The 19194-nt window shown below is 47.6% G+C and overlaps 1 protein-coding gene across 1 annotated transcript in view; it reads left to right on the forward strand.

Moving 5' to 3' along the window:
- Positions 1-19194, forward strand: part of ARID2 (AT-rich interaction domain 2) — a 1055333-nt gene that overhangs the window by 739050 nt on the left and 297089 nt on the right. Inside the window, exon 15 of the mRNA XM_085653362.1 lies at positions 10149-13045. Within this exon, the coding sequence (XP_085509488.1) occupies positions 10149-13045 (2897 nt within the window). The remainder of the gene's footprint in view (positions 1-10148; positions 13046-19194) is intronic.

A 19194-nucleotide genomic window follows, 5' to 3' on the forward strand; every position in this document is an offset into this window, starting at 1 on the left:
AAAATAGGTTTTCGAGCATCATGAACAGCAAATGCTGTCTTTTCAAATGTTCCATCCCCTAAAAGGGAATGCTGCTCATAGTCCCTGGTGCCAGGCCAGTTCAAACTCTGTCCTCTGGGCAGCTTCCTTATGCGTCCCAAATCAACTAAAACACACACATACCTTCTTGAAGTACACATACGTACTCCAGCTCACCAGCCCAAGTTACATTATTTCTCCAAGTCACCTGCTGCCGCTTCCGGCTGTTCCGCCAGTGCTTGCTTGTTCACCTCCAATCTTTTGCCTTCCTTGAGGGACTTCTGTAGTGACTTAGTCTGTGAAGATTTGTGATGTCCCGTTCATTGTGACCCTAAGTCTGGCAGGGTACAGTATAGCGTAATCAAGGCCTCGTTCCCGCAATAGACGCTTTTGGGGTGCAAACTATTTCTTCTCCTCCTGCACCTTCATGGTGAAATCTGGAAATAGTGATAAGGAGGACCCCTCAAATTGCAAGCCCCACAGCTCTCTGGAGCTTTTTTCAGCGCAGCATCTCTGTCGTTCAATAGCTCAGCAATGATGGGTCTAGGAGGGGCTCCGGGGGAGGCCTAGCTTCCAAGGATCGATGTGCGCATTCAACAATTAAGATATCTGAGAATGTATCCTGGCCCAGTAAAGTCACCAGCAGCTTCTCGACAAATATTTTCATATTTCCCATGGTCGTTTTTTCAGGCAACACAGTAATTCAAATATTGCTGCGCCTTGACCTTTACTTCCAAATCTTCCACTTTATCTTGCAAAGCCGTGAGCAGCTTCCCCATCTGTTTTTGCTCGTTATCTCTCTGTTTGTGCTTCTTCCACCTCTGTTACTCTCCTTTCCGCCATATCGAGGCGCTCCGCATGCTTGTCGATGCGCTCCGGCATACGGTCCATACTGTAAGCAGATAGTACATTTTCCCATATTGCAGACATTAGCTGCCGGATGTCGCCTTCAGGGTCCTCGGTAATATCACGCTGGTCCACTGCCGCTTAGTTCGGTTCGTCATCTTTGTGGCATGTCTTGCGTGGCTCAAATTGCACTTTAGACTGCGACTTGTCTACTTTCCCCATAATGATTGCCGGTATGTCCAGTAGTACACAGCTCTCTATTATCTTCTGAGCCTCAGGAGGCGAACCCTTCACAGTCCCAGGGGAGTGAGATCGCGCATCGCACCGCAGGCTTCGTCCTGGGGGCTTTTAAGCAGTTCGGTCCTCTACTGCTTGTTACAGCAATGACTGATCTGGAAAGCGCTCACCTCTCAGACCTATTTACAAACAGGGGGTTCACACTCTTACAGAATCTCGTCCCAGGAGGTCGGAGTGGGTCACCATACACCTTGCCCAGTGAGTGAGCCAATGAGACCCACTGTGTCCAGATTAGCAAAACAGCTGCCAGCACGTCTGCAGGCCTCCCTTCAGGCAAGTCCCTTTAGGAGGCATTGAGTGGTGCCCAGACCTCTTGGCTCATTTACACTCTGGCCTTGTATTCTTTGGGTAACATCTGCTTAACATGCAGCCCCGCTCTGACCGCGTTGGGGGGCTGCTGCTCACTCATCAAAGCTAGCCTGCAGCCACAGGCCACGCTGATTCACTACGTGCTCAGCGGGCCCCAGGGTAATGCAATCTTCCTACAGGCCCCGCAGGACTACCACAATAGGCGATGTCCTCCCGTCCCTACAGCCGGCGCCAAGGCCGCGCCCCACAGAGCCGCTCCTTAATATTCGTAGCGTGCCCCGGTGAGACCACAGTTGCTCACACACTCGCGGAGCGCCCCCTTAGCCCCAGGCCAAAGAGACTCACTGCGTCGCTCCTCCGGGCCCCAGGGTGAAGCAGCCGCCCTACGGGCCTCACAGCGTCACAGTCTCCACAGCGAGCAGCCGGAGTCGCAACCCTCAAGGCCGCTCCGTTGTCTCGCTGCACGTCTCAATTTTAATTTGCGGCCGCACACTCACTAGCCGGGGAAGGTCGGCTGCTTCGTCACTCTCCTTCCTTCTGCTCGGTACTTTGTAGTGAGCTCCATACTATCTTCGCCTCTCACCGGACACTTCGGGATCACCGGCACAGTAGGCCTCGCCCCGCTACCTCCCAAGGCCACGAGTCTTCTGCGATCGGTACCGCTCTTTCGCCTCACGAATCTACCCGATGCCGGCCACAGTGAGTAGCGCGCTTACCAGCGCGTTCCAAGACCGTGATTTAAAGTTCTTTATTGTGCAGAAATGTAAGGATCCCTGTCGGATATTGTAGATGGCTAGCGGAGCTTGCTCAACCAGCCCACATCTTCGAGCCCGGCAAGCTCCGCCCCCATAAATGTTTTGATTAACTGGTCCAAAAAAAGTATTCATTTTGTCCCTTACACCCAAAGACCAGGAAATACCTGAGGTTCTCTTTGTTGGTGCAGCATCAGCTTTTCAAAGCACTTCCTTTCAAACTAAAATCTGCACCCTAATTGTTTTAGGAAGTATCTTGCCCCACTTGCAGACTTTCTGCAAAGAAAAGGCCACCATTTCTGGACAAGTGGCTCTTAAATGTCCTTTTACAAAGCTGTACTTCCCTGTAACTTTCTGCCCAGTGACTGGGTTTTTGACAAAAATTCACCAACCCTGCTAGGAGGCTCTGTTTTCCTGTGACCAGTCTTGGAGACTGGTTTCAGGAAGGTATTCATTCCCATGTACAGAATGCATCTCCAGACTACAAGCAAAGGCCAAAAGCTTCTACTTAGGGAACATTGACACAGTCAGAATATGCAAATGACTGGCGAGTCTCGTCCTCATACATATCTTTGTACTGTTGTGCGGCTTGAAACAAATGCCATCCAGCACAAACTGGAAATGCAGTGGCAACAAACTACAGGTTTGTGGGACAATGTAATGAGAATTGTGTAGGGACACAAACAGGCACTACTGTTCTAATTGACAGACAACCTGGAAGCAGGGTTTCCTGTCGGCCTTTACGATCAGATTGCATCGTGAAGAGACACTCTTCAAATAATAAATGCAGAACTTCTCCATAAGGGATCTGTGGTTGGACAAGAAAGAAAAGTCCCTTCTGATCAACGTCCTGGTATTAAGCATAATCTGGCTGGGTTTATGGGCAGTTCACAAACACTGATGCAATCAGCCACACAGAGTCAAACTGCCATGAATAACAAGCATTGGCAAAGCCAATAGGTCTCGCTTTTGGGACCTTATAAGTATTTAGTTATGCAGCACAATATCCTATAACTGTTGCATGGCCAAACACTTATAAGGTCCCAAAGGCGATACCTATTGGCTATGCCAATGCTTGTTATAGGTGCGCTTGAAATGCACTACTAACAAGCTGTAGCCCGGTGACTGACGAGGGGGAGAAGGGAGGAGGTAGTGAGAACACACAGCAGGGGGTGGTGGCAGAGAGCGCCTCGCGGACAGCAAGCCTGTGTTTACAATCCCTAGGGGGGGTGGGGTCATGGCCTTCACAGTTGCCTGCCAAAAGCTTTTTAAATGTTAGCTCGTCACTAACTAAAACGCCAGTGCCTCATGAAATTAGTATCCCGTGACCTTTGTCTAAATAAAACTCACCGTGAAAACGAAGAGGACGTGCCCCCGCTACTGCTTAAAACCCAGGTGTACGCGCGGTATATTTAAATTAACAAAGTGCTTCCGACTGCTCGTGTCTCTACATGCAAGTACAAAAAATAGAGGTAGGACAACAGACAAGGTGTAGAAAAAAGAATACAGAAAATGCGGCCATCTTAACAAAGAGCGAGACCTATTGGCTATGCCAATGCTTGTTTCATGTGCAGCTGCCACATAAGAAGCACAAGTAAGGCCAATTACATTCTTGAAGAACATTTATCTCTAATTCGCGAACATACTGGATCCAGATTTTCTTAATTTTAGACAAATGCTTTAACAAGCCTTCTCAGGTCTGTGATGATTTCAAAATAACACGTTCTCAATAACAGTTCCTTTATATGGAAACACTGAGACACAGTGCATGTTGTAGCATGATGAAAAGAGAACATTACAGAAATGGTACACCAAAATTACCCCTTTGCAGAAAGTCCCTCAGCGGGGCAAGCGAAAAGCACGCATAGTAAATTAGTGTAATCGAAGCAAAGTGGTGAGCCTGGCCGTTGTGACCGGGCGCTGCTTTTCCTGTGTAATGTGTGACGCACATAAAAGGTATATTCTGAGAAGAGCAGCAACTCTGATGAGAACTGGCCTGCAGGAGTGATGGTTATGACTCCTTTCACCACCGGCGCCTAGAGACCAATCTGTGTGTAGAGCGCCTTAAAAATAAATAAAGATGAATTAACAACTGTTAGGGACAAGCAGGGACAGCGTTGAAACTGAGAAAAAGAACAGAAGCAGGGTGGCAGAGGATAGCGGAGATCGCAGGGGAGGTGGAGAGAAGAGAATGAGGGTGGTAAGGGTAGAGACATGCATGAAGAGCAGCAACACTGGGGAGAAAGAACAGACCGGCGGTGACAGATGAGAGCGGAGAGACTGCCGGGGAGCGAGGCAACACTGAGGGGAGAAAGATCATGCGTGGGCTGATTCGAGGGAAACATGGAAAGACTGAAGGGCAAAACAGACACTGCGGTAAAAGGGCAGGCTAAGGATCAGAAACGGCAGACTCTGGGGAAAGCAGTCAAACAAGGGAGGCTGGAAAGCAAACAGACTCAGGGGAAAGTGGAATGACTAACAGTGAAAACAAGCAACTTTGGGGACAGCAAACATGCAGGAAAATTGGAAGCATGAGGTGCAAGTAGTGAGACAAGGGGAAAACTAGAGGAAGAAACACGCGCGCCTCGCGCTCAAAGTTCAAAAAACATACAAGCGAGAACGCGGGAAAGCTTATTAGAAAGAACAAGCAGGAAGGGGGTGGCAAATGGTGTGCGCAGCCGCTTTGATGTCCTCAGTGGCCGCGCGGCTCACTGAGGACCTCAAAGCGGCCACGAACGTGATCAGGCAGTGCTTTTCAGGCTGCCAAATGGTGCGCGCGCCCGGCGCACATGCACTGTATTTGGAGGCCTGAAAAGCACTAGTTTGCACTTCCAGATCCCCCTTTTACAAAAGCTCTCGCGAGAGCAGCGCTAAAGCGCTGGCTCAGGCGAGACCTAAAAACTGCAGCAGGACCAGTCCCAACAAATGTAAAAGCTATGTGGTCAACCACAGTTGGGCCACTTGGCAGCTGCTCAGATAAAGAATTGCCACAAATGCTCTCTGATGCTTCTGAAAGCCATCAGGAAGCGTGAGGCAAAGGTGTACGTTGCTGAGCACAAGTTGCAAGCTCATTCCTACTTCAAATCCCGATCTTAGTCTTTGTCTTGGGGCAAGTCTAAGACCAAGCACAAATCTCAGCACAAACACAAAGTCTAGATGGGAGTCCTCGCCTCATTGCTTCCGCTCCAGGGAGAGATTGCACAGTTGTCATTCCGCTAACCCCCAATCCACAGCTGGAGCCAATGTGTTCTGAATTTCCCTGGACACCCTTGACCCCGCAGCTGGTAGGATATTGTTATGTACTTGCTGTAATTATCATTAACTTAATTACAGTGGCCAATCCCTGGCAGTGTCAAATGGCACATGAAATCCTTATTCCTTGTATTTCTCAATGCCCAGAATAAGGAATCTTCGGTTTGCAGGGGATTTCTCGTTTAACTCTATTTTTCCAGTCTGTACGAGGGAGATGCAGGAACTGTAAATCTGTCTACAGTTTCTTATCTGTTTGATGTAGATAACAAAAAGGGATTTCACCCACATCTAGTTGATAACTATAGAAACTAAGGCTAATCTGCTTACAGAAATGTCACAGTTCGGCCCAACAACTTCGAAACCTTTGTTACCTTCGATGTAGAGACTTGGTGGTGTGATTAAAGTGCATTGATGTTCATGGACTGATGGGGTTTTACTCTGCTGCCTATTTGGCATTGTAATATTTGATTGCAATTTACCTGTTGAGCCGCTACAATCACATCATCTAGTATAAGCCAAGTAGGATCTTGCCAGCCCTCCTTCAGGAGTATGGAAATATCTTCGCACAAACAGTCCTTGACATTCTGGAGGCTGGGCTGGATACCACAGACTATGTAGGGAAGCTATGGGATTAATGATCACTCCTTGAAGCATGCAGCAGGTTTCTCTGGGGCTTTCAGCATGCCTCATGCTCAGTGCTTTAAATGGGCCGGTACTGAGTATTGGCACTTTCGATTTCTTTTGCCGTCAGTACCGGCACTTCTCTGTAGCCAGGGAGAGTGCCGGTACCCTGATCCATGGCACGGCAGGCGCAGGTTTCTCCTACAGTGTAGGGCAGATTCCGCTCTGCTTCCGAAGAGCTTGTAATGAACTGAGCCGTGAAGTAGGCTTTTGCAGAGTTGCAGTGCCCATTTGAATGTCCCCAAACTGCAGGGGTTTGAAAGGGCTTGTGTCAGGCTGTGATTAACAGGGCAGGATCTCAAGACAGACCCTGCACTGTCAATCAGGTGAACAGCAACCATTCTGGTGAAAGTGCCATCATGGCTTTCATTATGTGTAATGAGTTAATCTGTTTTACTGACAAATGCATTTCCCGTGTGCTTTAATATGTGCTGCAACTAGTACAAAAGTCATTATGTATGATAATATCTTACCCTTCGCCCCGCTCCTAGCCCCGTCCACTTGCCACACCTCTATTTTATGAAGTACCTGCACTTATTTTTCCCATTTAAAGCACTGCTCATGCTTATGCATTTTGTTTGCTCCAGGGTGTTTGGAGACAGACAAATTCATCTTAGTGCTATTTAAAACTAAGTGTGCTGTGATCTCCTCCTTGTGCCTGCTGTCCCCAGCCTGATCAACAATACCAGAGGTTCAGGGGCTACGCCCAGGCTCTGGCTTGCCAGGGGGTATGGTCACAGTAGAGGACAGGTCCAACAACAGCATTGCCAATTCTTATCTTCCTTGTGCCCACTTCTGAGCCAAATATTCTTTCAGCTGGTGTGGGATTACCTAGGACCAGTGGGTCCTGCTGATTCAGTCATGATTGCATTCTCTCCTTTTTGTCAGTCCCTTACAGTTGCTCATGTTTTCACTAAGATCAAAGCAGAATATGCCTCCATTCTTGCCTAAGGGCTATAGCCATTGGTGACCATAAGAAAACAGATGCATTCCCAAAGGTGCTACTTGGTGCCTAACAAGGGCCAATTTCGGGCTTATCGTTCTTCAACACATTCCTTCAGAAGGAAAATTCAAGAGTCTGACTCTACCTAAGGTCCTCTTTGCCCTAGCTCTGGGGTTGGATAGTGTCATTTGATTTACATGGCACATACTTTTATGTACATCTCCTGCAGTCCCATAGGGGTTTTCTCTGCTCCGTTGTGGGGGAAGGAACAATTTTATTTCACAGTACTTCTTGCAACTTGATGATTGGCTATTGAAGGTGGGCTCATCTGTCTATTGCAGATCACTTACAGAGGACTATTTCATGCCTACCTTTCCTACGGTGGTTCAGCAATGAGCTGAAATCTCAACTTCAGCCATTTCAGACTATTCCCTTTGCAGGGACTTCTCTGAACACGGTGGCTGTCAAAGATTTTCCACTGCTGCAATGAGTCCAGTGTATTCAGGAGATGATTCTAATATTTCAGGTTCAATCCTATGTTCTGACCCAGACAGTTCTAAGACTTCATAGGTTCCTGGCCTTATGTATCCTCCTGGTTCCTCATGCCCATTGTCACATGCGTGCTCTGCAGTGGGACTTCGGTCTTCAGTGGGCTTAACTCTGTTCACCTTTCGGGCAATATCTGTGTCAGATGAGGTGGACTGGGTCCTTCAGTGGTGTATTAGGGATTTCATCCTGACTTGCAGTAGACTATTCCTACTACACCACCCAGAGCTCACCCTGATAATGTGTGCATTGTCTCTGGACTGGCAAGGCCACCCAGATAAGGTGGTGATCAGAGGCCTCTGGTTTCTGCTTGAGGAAATGCACTACATCAGTCTTCTAGCACTACGAGATATTTGGCTAGCTCTCAAGACCTTTATGCCTTCCATGAAGGGCAGGCCTGTGCAGGTTTAGACAGATGCCATGGCAGTCATGTGCTATTTCAACAAACAGGGCAATAAGGGGTTAAGTGGGTTGTGCCAGGAGGAGCTGAAACTGGAGTGACGACTCGACCTTCAGGGAGTTTCCTTGACTTTTAACCATCTGGCAGGGTCTGTAAACTCCAGTGATGATGAACTCGGCAGATGCTATCTAGCCCCCAATGAGTGTTATGTATCTGGACGATATTCAAGGCGTATTTATCCTCTTGCTTGTGTCTTAGGTAGATCTTTTTTTTTACTGCAGAGAACGGTCACTGTCAAGCTTTTTTTTGGTCTAGAGTTTCTATGCCAGGGCTCCCGGGGAAATCCGTTCTGCCTTCTATGAGACTCTGGTCAGCTGTATGTGTTTCCGCATTTCCTTTCCCAGGTTCTGAATAATTGCACCAGACTGTGCTCCGGAGGGTCTGGTACTCAGACCTGTTAAATCTGAGCATGTGTCTATCGTTCTGTCTGCCTGTTCGAGATGACCTGCTCTCCCAGTAAAGGTGCGGGGATCTACACCCGAATCTCCACAGCATACACCTTCTTGCATGGAAATTCAGTGGAAACACCCAAACACATTCTGTTCTGGGTGTTGCGCAAAGCTTGTGGCCTGGTTTGAGAATAGTCTAGTTAATCCACTGCAGGCTAAAATTGGTAATATAGTTCTGTTTGCCTTGTCTTTGGGCCAGCAATGGCTTTCGTGAGCGCCTTTAAAAGTTATTTGTTGGGCCTCTCAGCTTTTTGTTACGTTGCAATAGGGCCTTAACTTGGTTCTTACCTTCTTAGTGTACATGCCTCTCATGCCTATGCCAGCAGTTCTTTGAGGCTCCTGAACCCTTCAAACTGTTTTTGTATTGAGATTACGCAGTGTGCCATATCGGTTAACTGTAGGTGCTGCAAGTGCAACCACCATATACCACCCTCTTTCTGGAAAAGCTAGTGCTTTAAACTCTTGCCTTATTTCTGCCAAAATTGGTGTCGCCTTTCCATGTGAGACAGTCAATATTGCGCCCCGCTTTCTTCTTCCTGCTGCATTGCTCTGAGGAGGAGAAGCAATACCAGTAGGCGCTTAGCTTTCTTGGGGTTAGTCAAGTGGATGCCTAACTTTTTGTGGGGTTCTCAGTTGGAACGGAAGAGCTATACTGAAGTGGCCCTTATCTAGATGGGTTTGTCTTTGCATAAAAATGTGCTCTGTCTAGCCCAAACAGCACCTCCTGAGAACCTTCAGGCTCATTTTACCAGAGCTATGGGATGCACTATGGCCTTGGCCAGGGGTGTTCCAGTCCTGGACATCTGCTTCGTGGGAGTCTCCTCATTTTCTCGAGGCATTTGTTCCTCGACTCTCTGGTCTACAGGGAGGGCCATTTTGCCTGCTCAGTCCTGCACGATTTCCTGGTGAGAAGTCCACTCCTCCAACTCTCATCCTTTTCTCAGGTACTGCTTTCGTATCTAGTAAAAGGTGATGAATATGTGGTCAGAAGTAGCCATGAGAAGAACAAGTTACTTATCTTCAGTAATGTTTTTAACTGCCTTCTCTCCTCCCTGCTCTGTGGAGTGGGTTTCTAGGTGTAAAAAGGGGCTGTGTTGGAGTCTGCACATAATAACTGCTCTCTATCTGTTGCTTGAGGTTTGTGTCTAAGAGCGTAAATGCTTTGTTGTGAACTGACATCAGTGCTTATTGGCCGCGCCAATATACAGGCCCGCATCACCGCTTGGTAAGGTGGGGCAAGGCCCTGATCAGTGCTCATGTGCAATTGCTGGAAACTTTTCTAGAGCCAGTCTGGCACCTGAGGAAATTCAAAATGAGAGGAATCTTCAGTTAGAGTATCCACCAGAAATAGCATTAATAAAGGTAATTAACTTGTTGGTTGAGGTAGTTGGAATTGTAAAGGGGCACATTTAGTGGCATTTCGTATTGTCAAGTCAGCACGTTTTTTTTTCCTCCCATACAATTGGAGTATTCCTTCTGCTATGTAAGAAAACATTCAAAGTGTTCGATCCTCGCTTGTCTTAAATCAGTTTTATAGTATCTTGCTGTATGCATATTTTTTATTAGTTGGTAATATTTCTTTTTTATGTCCACAGGAGTCGCACATGGACCACAGACTGCAGGAAACCATTTCCCGAGGGTTCCTGCTGCCAATCATTCTCCAAATGTGACAGCAACACAAATGTCTTTTCCGATGCAAAGTGTGGCTCAGACTGCTTGTAATCTTCCACATAAACCTGTGGGCCATACTCAACAGCAGCAAAGTACTCCTACAACTTCCAAACAAAACAGCACTCCGGTTTCTTGTGAAGTAGTCAAAGCTACTGTTATACAGCGCTCACTCCAGCAGTCAACAGGTCCTGTCAGTATGTCTATGGGAGAGTCATCACCTGCTTCTATTATTCAAAATCACAACAGTACTGTTCAACAACCTGTTTCTCTTGTTGGTTCTCAGACATTGCTTCACCATCCATCAGTGATTCAGCAATCTTCACTACATACAGTGGTTCCGGGGCAAATGACTTCAGGTACTCCAGTCACAGTAATTCAGCAAAATGTTCCGCAGGGCCATTTATTCAACAGAGTACAGAGCATACCAACATGCACGCCAGGTGTTTCGCAGGGTCAGCAATTTATTACAACACCGTCACAATCTGTACAATCTCCATCTCTTCAACCAGCCAGTAGTAACCAGCAAAAAGATACTGTCATCATTACACCACAGCAGTATGTAACAACATGTGCATCCAATGTTTCTGCAACAACAGTTCAGAGTTTCCAAGTTGCTGCCGGACAGGTAGTTACTATTTCTGGGGTTCAGAGTCCACAAACATCAAGGGGTGGTTTCCAAAACATTGCACCAAAGCCATTAGCTATGCAGCAGCATATATCATCTTCTGTGTTACAGCAGCCTCTTCAGCAGCCGCAGCCACCACCTCAACAGAGTGTTGTAATAGTAAGCCAGTCTTCTCAGCAAGGTCAGCCCGCCATTCACCAAATTGTGCTTACTAATCCAGCTGGTGTTTCAGCTGGGCAGTCAATCCAGTTGACTGGGCAACCAAGCATAACCCCTTCATCCTCTACTTTGCCTGGACCAACTTCAAATTGCCAGCTCCCAATGGTAATGTCATCTTCTGCTACTCCACAATCACAAGGACCTCTTCCTACTGTCGGGCAAATGCTTTCAGTTAAGAGACAGCAACATCATCAGCCACCAGCACCACCTCAGCATCATTCTCAACAGCTGCAGGTTCATCAGCCACAGCCAATGCAAATGCAACAGCAGGTACACATACAGTCTCAGCAGGTACAAATGCAAGTGCAGCAACCACAGCAAATTCAAGTGCAAGGCCAACAGCAGGTACAAGGTTTCCCCCAACAATCAAGTGCAGGAACTGCTCAGCCTACCTCTTGTGAATCTAGTCTCATTAAACAATTACTTCTTCCAAAAAGAGGTCCTTCAACTCCAGGCGGTAAGCTAATACTCCCTGCTCCACAAATGCCTCATCCAAACAATTCACGAGCTCCAAGTCCGCATGTGTTGTATCAGGTTGCTAACAACCAGACATCAGGTTTTGGTGTGCAGGGGCAAGCATCACCACCTCAACTGCTAGTAGGCCAGCAAAATGTTCAGCTAGTTCAGAGTGCAATCCAGCCCCAAGGGCCAATGCAGACAGTACCAATTTCAAACTTACAGTTACTACCAGGCCAGTTGATTTCAAGCAACCCATCAACTATTTTTCAAGGTACTAGTGGCAACCAAGTTACTATAACAGTAGTGCCAAATACTAGTTTTTCTACGGCCACTGTAAGTCAAGGAAATGGGTCACAGATGTTTTCCCCAGCTGGAGTTGCACTTCCAGTGCACACAACTCCAGCTGTTAACATACCACAGACTGGACAGTCTCCATCTGCTGCTACACCTCCATTCAAAGGTGACAAAATAATTTGCCAAAAGGAGGAAGAAGCGAAAGAAGCCACAGGTTTACATGTGCATGAACGTAAAATTGAAGTAATGGAGAATCCTTCCTGCCCTAGAGGAATTATAAATGCCAGCAATGGGGAAGCAAAGGAAACTTCAATACTTGTGGGTAGTCTAGTTAATGGAAGAAAGTATGATGCGTGTCTACCTCCTTCAAACTCAGGGAAAACTACAAATGAGATTGGTCTGTTCCCGCACATTAGTAACGGGTCATCAATGGAACTGGGTGAAAATGGAGCTCTTACAAAACAAAACTCTGAACATATGTACAAACAAGAACTAAAAATTGATTTTAAAAAGCCCCAAATCAATGGAATATGTGATTTTGAAAAGGGCGATGGTTCACATTTAAGTAGAAACATTCCAAATCATAAGGCTTCCAATTATATAGGAAATGGAGAAATCTGTTCACTGAAGCAACAAGATAATTTTGATTCCAATAGGCAAGTTACTACTAAATGTGATCTAGTAGAAAGAGTTTCTAATGGACCTGTATTTACAACTAGTGCTTCACCTTTTGTGAATCGCATACAAGAGACTGCAAACTTTGTGAGTCAGCAGTGCTGTGGGCCCCACACAGATCTACACAATGGACCTTTTGCTTCAAGTTTGAATTCAGATGTGCCTCAGCAGCGCCCAAGTGTAGTTGTGTCACCACATTCTACAGCCTCTGTTATACAGGGACATCAAGTCACAGCAGTGCCCCACTCAGGACACAGAGTTTCCCACTCCCCCCTATTGTCTGACATTCGTTCTAATAGCACATCCGAATGCAAAACTATGAAAAGACCAACGGAGGAAAGTGATAGGGAAACAGTTCCTGGGATCCCCAATAAAGTAGGAGTTAGGATTGTGACAATCAGTGATCCCAACAATGCCGGCTGCAGTGCAACAATGGTTGCTGTACCAGCAGGTGCAGATCCAAGCACTGTAGCAAAAGTAGCAATAGAAAGTGCTGTTCAGCAAAAACAGCAGCATCCACCTATGTTCATTCAGAGTATGGTTGCACAGGTAAGTTATCTAATTTCACTGTCAATATTTGGGTAAAAGTGATGTTTTATTAAAACAGGATTTTTTTTTGAGTCCTTAACCTACACTGTTATTTTTTGTAATGTCCAGACATATTCAAAAGTTGTCTCACATTGCTTTTCTTTTAGCACCGAAGAGGAAAACATCAAATAGGTGTACTGTTTCTGTACAGATAGTGGCTGCGGTGCATTATAATTAAGTATCTGCTGATGGTATTCCTGCAGTTCTTTCCGTGTGATAGTCCTGTTTATTGTTTGCCTTTTATCAAACTGTATCCTTCAAAATCTTTCACAGCATTCTCCATCCAGGCATGTTTACCCTAGTCTGCATCCCAATAACTTCTGCAGGTATATTCATACAATGTGGTGGATTTGCTATATCAAGATCCGCACATCACCGTGTCTCCAGTTAGTCATAAATCGACAATATCTTAATGTTCGAGGCATATAAGCTGCAGATTATACACTGTGCATAGATCGCCATCTGGTGTTGGGCCCGGATGTTTGCAGTTTGTTTTTCCTATTGGAAAGTCTTTGGAAGTCACGAGTTCGGTGACCCCTCCTTTGGTTCGTATTGCGCATGGGTTTCGGCTCCATCCTCAGATTGTTTTTTTTCTGCCATCGGGCTTGGATGTAATACTTCGCGCTCCGGTTCCGAACTTCCCAGTTCACCGATCGATGCACAAATCCTCGCTCATCGAGCTTCTTCAAAGACATAAATCATCTTACTCATCTTCTCTTCAGCACTTCTTCGATTCCGGTGGTCGACGGCGGCCTTCGGGCCTATTCCGGCTCCGGTCTCGGCTGATGGAAAGAACTACCTTCAAGAAGTGCCCTCGATGTGGGTCCAAGTTTCCCCACACAGATCTCCATGAGGTGTGCAACCTCTGCCTCTCCCCAGAACACGAGGCCCGAGACTGTCCCGCCTGCAAGTCTTTTCGCTCAAAGAAGACCATTCGAGATCGACGGGCTAGACGCAACATGGCGCACTCCTCGACCTCCGCTCCAGTCGACATCTTCGGGGACGACGTCGAAGCTCTGGGACAGCAGGACATCGAACAGGAGAACGACTACCTCGTCAGCGCTTCCGAGGCCGACGACTCGGATGTGGAGGACATCACCCCGGCGCAGCGGGTCGTGAAGTACAATTCCCCTCCCACGCCGATAACGAAAAAGGCTTCGGTCACACCTTCGCCTCCGGGCCTAGGCAAGACCAAGGACACTGCTTCTCACACCCCACCTTCGGGCCCGGTAAAGAAGCCTCTTAAGCCTTCCGGCAGCTCGGGCTTGAGACAGCCGACCACCGGTGCCGAGAAACACCCTTCGGCACTGAAGAAAAAATCGGCCTCCACACCGAACCCGGCGCCGAAGCCTTCGGGGTCGAACCTGCCCCTCCGGCGCCGACCAAACATCACAAGACCCTCGGCACCGACACTCCCGTGCTGAGACCTTCTTCGGCACCGACCAAAAAAACGGAGGTTCCAAGGAAGCACGGCTTCAACAAGCCTAAAAAGCCGTCGGCCCCAAAACCTTCGGCGGCGCCCGAACAACCAGTGTCACAGGAGCTTTTCACACCGGATCCTTTGCAAAAAACCCTCACCAAGGATCCAAAGACTGGACACTTGACATTGTCTTCGAAAAAGAGACACTTGGACAAGCCAGCTCCACCTCCAAAAAGAAAGGACATTGCTACCTCTCCTTTCAGGGTGCCTTCCCCACCTCCTCCTCCTCCTCCTCCACCCTCTCCACCCCCTCCACCTCATCGTTCCCCCACCTTGTCTCCTGTCCCAGACGACTTGGGGGACCCTTACTATGATCCAGCAGATGTGCCACAAGATCCCACCCCTACTGGATCTCCAGACCCATGGGATGATTATAACAATCCGGACATCCCAGATGTCCCACAGGATGACCTTTATCCATCTAGGCCATCCCCTCCTGAAGATTCCCTGGGTTTTCACCATTTGCTACAACGGGCGGCACACTACCACGGGGTGGAGTTACATATCGACCCAGTGGAGGAGGATTTTCTCCTCGACACCTTTGACGATACACATAGGTCCACTGCCATTCTACCTATGTTAAAGGGCTTAATTAAACATGCCCCTGAGGTTTTTAAAGACCCAGTCAGGGCCAGGGTCCTAAACCCTATGATAGAGAAGAAATACAAAGCCGCCCCCACAGACCCTTCTTACATTAAAGGCCCTGCACCATTAGATTCCCTAGTGGTATCTACAGCTAGGAAGCGCTCAAATTCTCAGGCGTCAGGCGAGGCGCCCCCACCTGACAAAGAATCCAAGTTCCTAGATGCGTCAGGGAAGCGCACTGCGTCACAAGCGGCCAATATCTGGCGTATTGCCAATACGCAAGCACTGTTGGCCCGTTACGACAGGGCGCATTATTATGAGTTAGAGACCATCATGCACCATCTCCCTGAAAAGTACAAGACTAGGGCTAACGAACTTATTCAAGAGGGAAAGACAATAACCAATACCTCGATACGATGTGCCCTAGATGCAGCAGACACAGCCTCCAGGGCCATAAACACCAGTGTCCTTCTCCGTCGCCATGCCTGGCTCAGGGTTTCAGGGTTTAAACCGGAGATTCAAGCCTCTATATTAAATCACCCATTCGACCAAGATCATCTATTTGGCCCCAAATAGACGAAGCCCTCGAAAAAAATGAAAAAAGATACAGACACGGTGAAATCTATGGGAGCCCTACAAACACAGACTCCCAGGCGCTCCTTTCGCCGTTCTTCCTTTCGGGGCACGGGCAGAGGCTACTCCTCGGACAGTGCATCCACATCGTATAAATCCCCTCCTCAATCTACCTTCACGAAGGGTTATCAAAGAGGCGGATACAGAGGCAATAATAATAAGGCCTGAGGCAAAACAAATACCGCCACACCTCCTGCCCAATGACTTTCCTCCGCTCCCTCCAGACCATCCCACTCCGGTCGGAGGCAGACTACAACATTTCTTTCACGTCTGGGAGACAAATCACCTAAGACAGATGGGTGACACAAATTATTCAGTCAGGGTATTGCCTAGAATTAACATCGACACCCCCAACATTCCACCCAGGCACCGCCCTATGTCGCAAGAACATACTGCGCTACTAACACAAGAGGTGATCTCCCTCCTGCAAAAAGGAGCAATAGAGCAGGTCCCCATAAATCAACAAAATTTAGGGGTCTACTCCCTGTACTTTCTAATTCCAAAGACAGACGAGACCCTACAACCCATCTTAGATCTCAGACCTCTAAACACCTACATTCATTCAGACCATTTTCACATGGTAACCCTCCAACAGGTTCTTCAACTTCTCTCCCAGAACGATTTTCTCACCACTCTGGACCTGAAAGACGCGTACTTTCACATCCCAGTACATCAGTCTCACAGAAAGTACCTCAGGTTTGTGGTAGACGGATAACACTACCAGTTCAAGGTGCTCCAGTTCGGGGTAACAACAGCACCAAGGGTTTTCACCAAGTGCCTGGCAGTAGTGGCTGCACACCTCAGAAGACGGCACATTCACTTCTTCCCCTATCTGGACGATTGGCTGATAAAAGCTACGGCCTACCAACAATGTGTGCAACATACCGCCGCTACCGTCCAGCTACTTCACCAGCTAGGTTTCACGGTGAACCATCAAAAATCCCACCTGGTACCATCACACACAAAACAGTATCTCTGTGCACCATAGACACCTCAAAAGCCATAGCCTATCCAAATCCTGCCAGGATTGCAAAGATACAAGCGCTGCGTCAAAAATTCCTATGTCAACACTCACTCCCAGCAAGAGTGTTTATGCAGCTCATAGGGATGATCGCCTCTTGCATCTTTATAGTGCCGCATGCAAGACTCCAAATGCGTCCACTCCAAGAGTGCTTGGCGCGCCAGTGGAACCAGGCCCAGGGACAACTGACAGATCTGGTGTTGGTAGACGGTCGCACCCATCGCTCTCTGCAGTGGTGGAACACCACAAACCTTTCCAGAGGTCGACCGTTCCTGGACCCGGTTCCAAAAATAATCCTAACAGCAGATGCATCGCTCTCCGGCTGGGGAGCTCATCTGTTACATCTCACAGCACAGGGCACGTGGACGCCGCAACAGAAGTTACTCCACATCAACCATCTGGAGTTACTGGCGATCTTCCTCGCCCTAAAATCCTTCCAGGCGCAAATTTCAGGCAAGGCAGTCCTCATTCGCACAGACAACATGACTGCCATGTACTACATTCAAAAACAGGGGGGCACACACTCTCCACAGCTCTCTGTTAGCACAGAGCATATGGAGATGGGCAATTCCACAAAAGATTTTTCTCCTAGCCCAACACGTCCCAGGAGTACAAAACACCGTGGCAGATCTGCTGAGCAGGCAGATACAGCAGATCCACGAGTGGGAACTTCATCCACAGGTTCTTCACCCGTTCTTTCAGAAGTGGGGGCATCCACACATAGACCTATTCGCCACCCACGAAAACAAAAAATGCCCAAGCTTCGCCGCCAGATATCTACACCCATTGTCCGAAGGCAATGCGATATGGATGAACTGGTCAAACATATTTGCATACGCTTTTCCACCTCTCCCACTAATTCCATCAGTGGTGCGAAAGTTACAGCAGCATTCCCTAACTCTGATCCTGGTAGCTCCAACATGGGCCAGACAACCGTGGTACACCACACTGCTGGAACTCTCAGTAGTACCACACCAAAAGCTACGCCTCTCCCCATGACTCCTAACCCAGAACCATGGAGAGATCAGGCACCCGGACCCAGCTCAACCCAACCTTGCGATCTGGCTCCTGAGGTCCTAGAATTTGGATACCTTAACCTTCCCCCTGATTGCATGAACATTATCAGGGAAGCTAGGCGCCCTACTACTAGGGCGTGCTATGCAGCAAAGTGGAAAAGATTTGTTGTTTACTGCCACAACAACGCAATCAATCCTTTAAATGTATCCATACAGCACATTATATGTTATTTACTCCATTTACAACGGTGTAACCTAGCATATACTTCCATTCGGTTACACCTTGCTGCAATTGCTGCTTATTTACAAAATAGGCAGCACCTCTCACTTTTCAAAGTGCCTGCCATTAAGGCCTTTATGGAAGGCCTCAAAAGAGTAATTCCACCCATAGTCCCACCTGCACCTGTTCGGAACTTGAATATAGTTCTCACACGGTTAATGGGACCCCCTTTCGAACCATTACATAAGTGTGAGCTGCAATTTCTCACATGGAAAACAGCTGTTCTAGTGGCCATCACTTCCTTCAGAAGAGTTAGTGAAATACAGGCACTCACTATACAGGAACCTTTTCTTCAGATGCATCACAACAAGGTTGTACTCCGCACCAATCCCAAATTTCTACCCAAAGTCATTTCTCCATTCCATTTAAACCAATCGGTAGTATTACCAGTCTTTTTCTCGCAACCCCAAACAGTTGCAGAAAGAGCCTTACACACACTGGATGTTAAAAGGGCTTTACTTTATTACATCCAGATAACACAACCTTTCAGAAAACCAAACAACTATTTGTTTCCTTCTCCCCACCACACAAAGGCAACCCTATTTCCAAATCGGGGATAGCTAGGCGGATTGTAAAATGCATACAGATTTGCTACCAAAAAGCAAAACGAACGCTATTGGTTCCCCCTAAAGCCCACTCTACAAGGAAGATAGGGGCTTCTATGGCTTTCCTAGGGAACATACCACTAGATGACATCTGCAAAGCAGCGACATGGTCAACACCGCACACCTTCACAAAACATTACTGTGTAGATGTGCAAACCAAGCAACAGGCTAGTGTGGGCCAAGCTGTACTAAAAACACTGTTTCAAACAACTGCAACGGATGCCGGTGGTCGCCGCTAGGGTTGGGTACTGCTATATAATCTATGCACAGTATATAATCTGCAGCTCATATGCCTCGAACGGAATATGCTACTTACCAGTATGCATCTGTTCTTGGCATGTAGAGCTGCAGATCTATACACGCCCACCCGCCTCCCTGTATCCGTTCCAGTCTTATCTTATTTAGATACAATACACATGGGTTTCTTTACTGTTACTACTACGCTCCATCTTTCCCTGCTGGCGAAAAACAATCTGAGGATGGAGCCGAA

Source organism: Triturus cristatus, chromosome 4_1 (genome assembly GCF_964204655.1).
Source record: "Triturus cristatus chromosome 4_1, aTriCri1.1, whole genome shotgun sequence".
NCBI classification, from domain to species: Eukaryota; Metazoa; Chordata; class Amphibia; order Caudata; family Salamandridae; genus Triturus; species Triturus cristatus.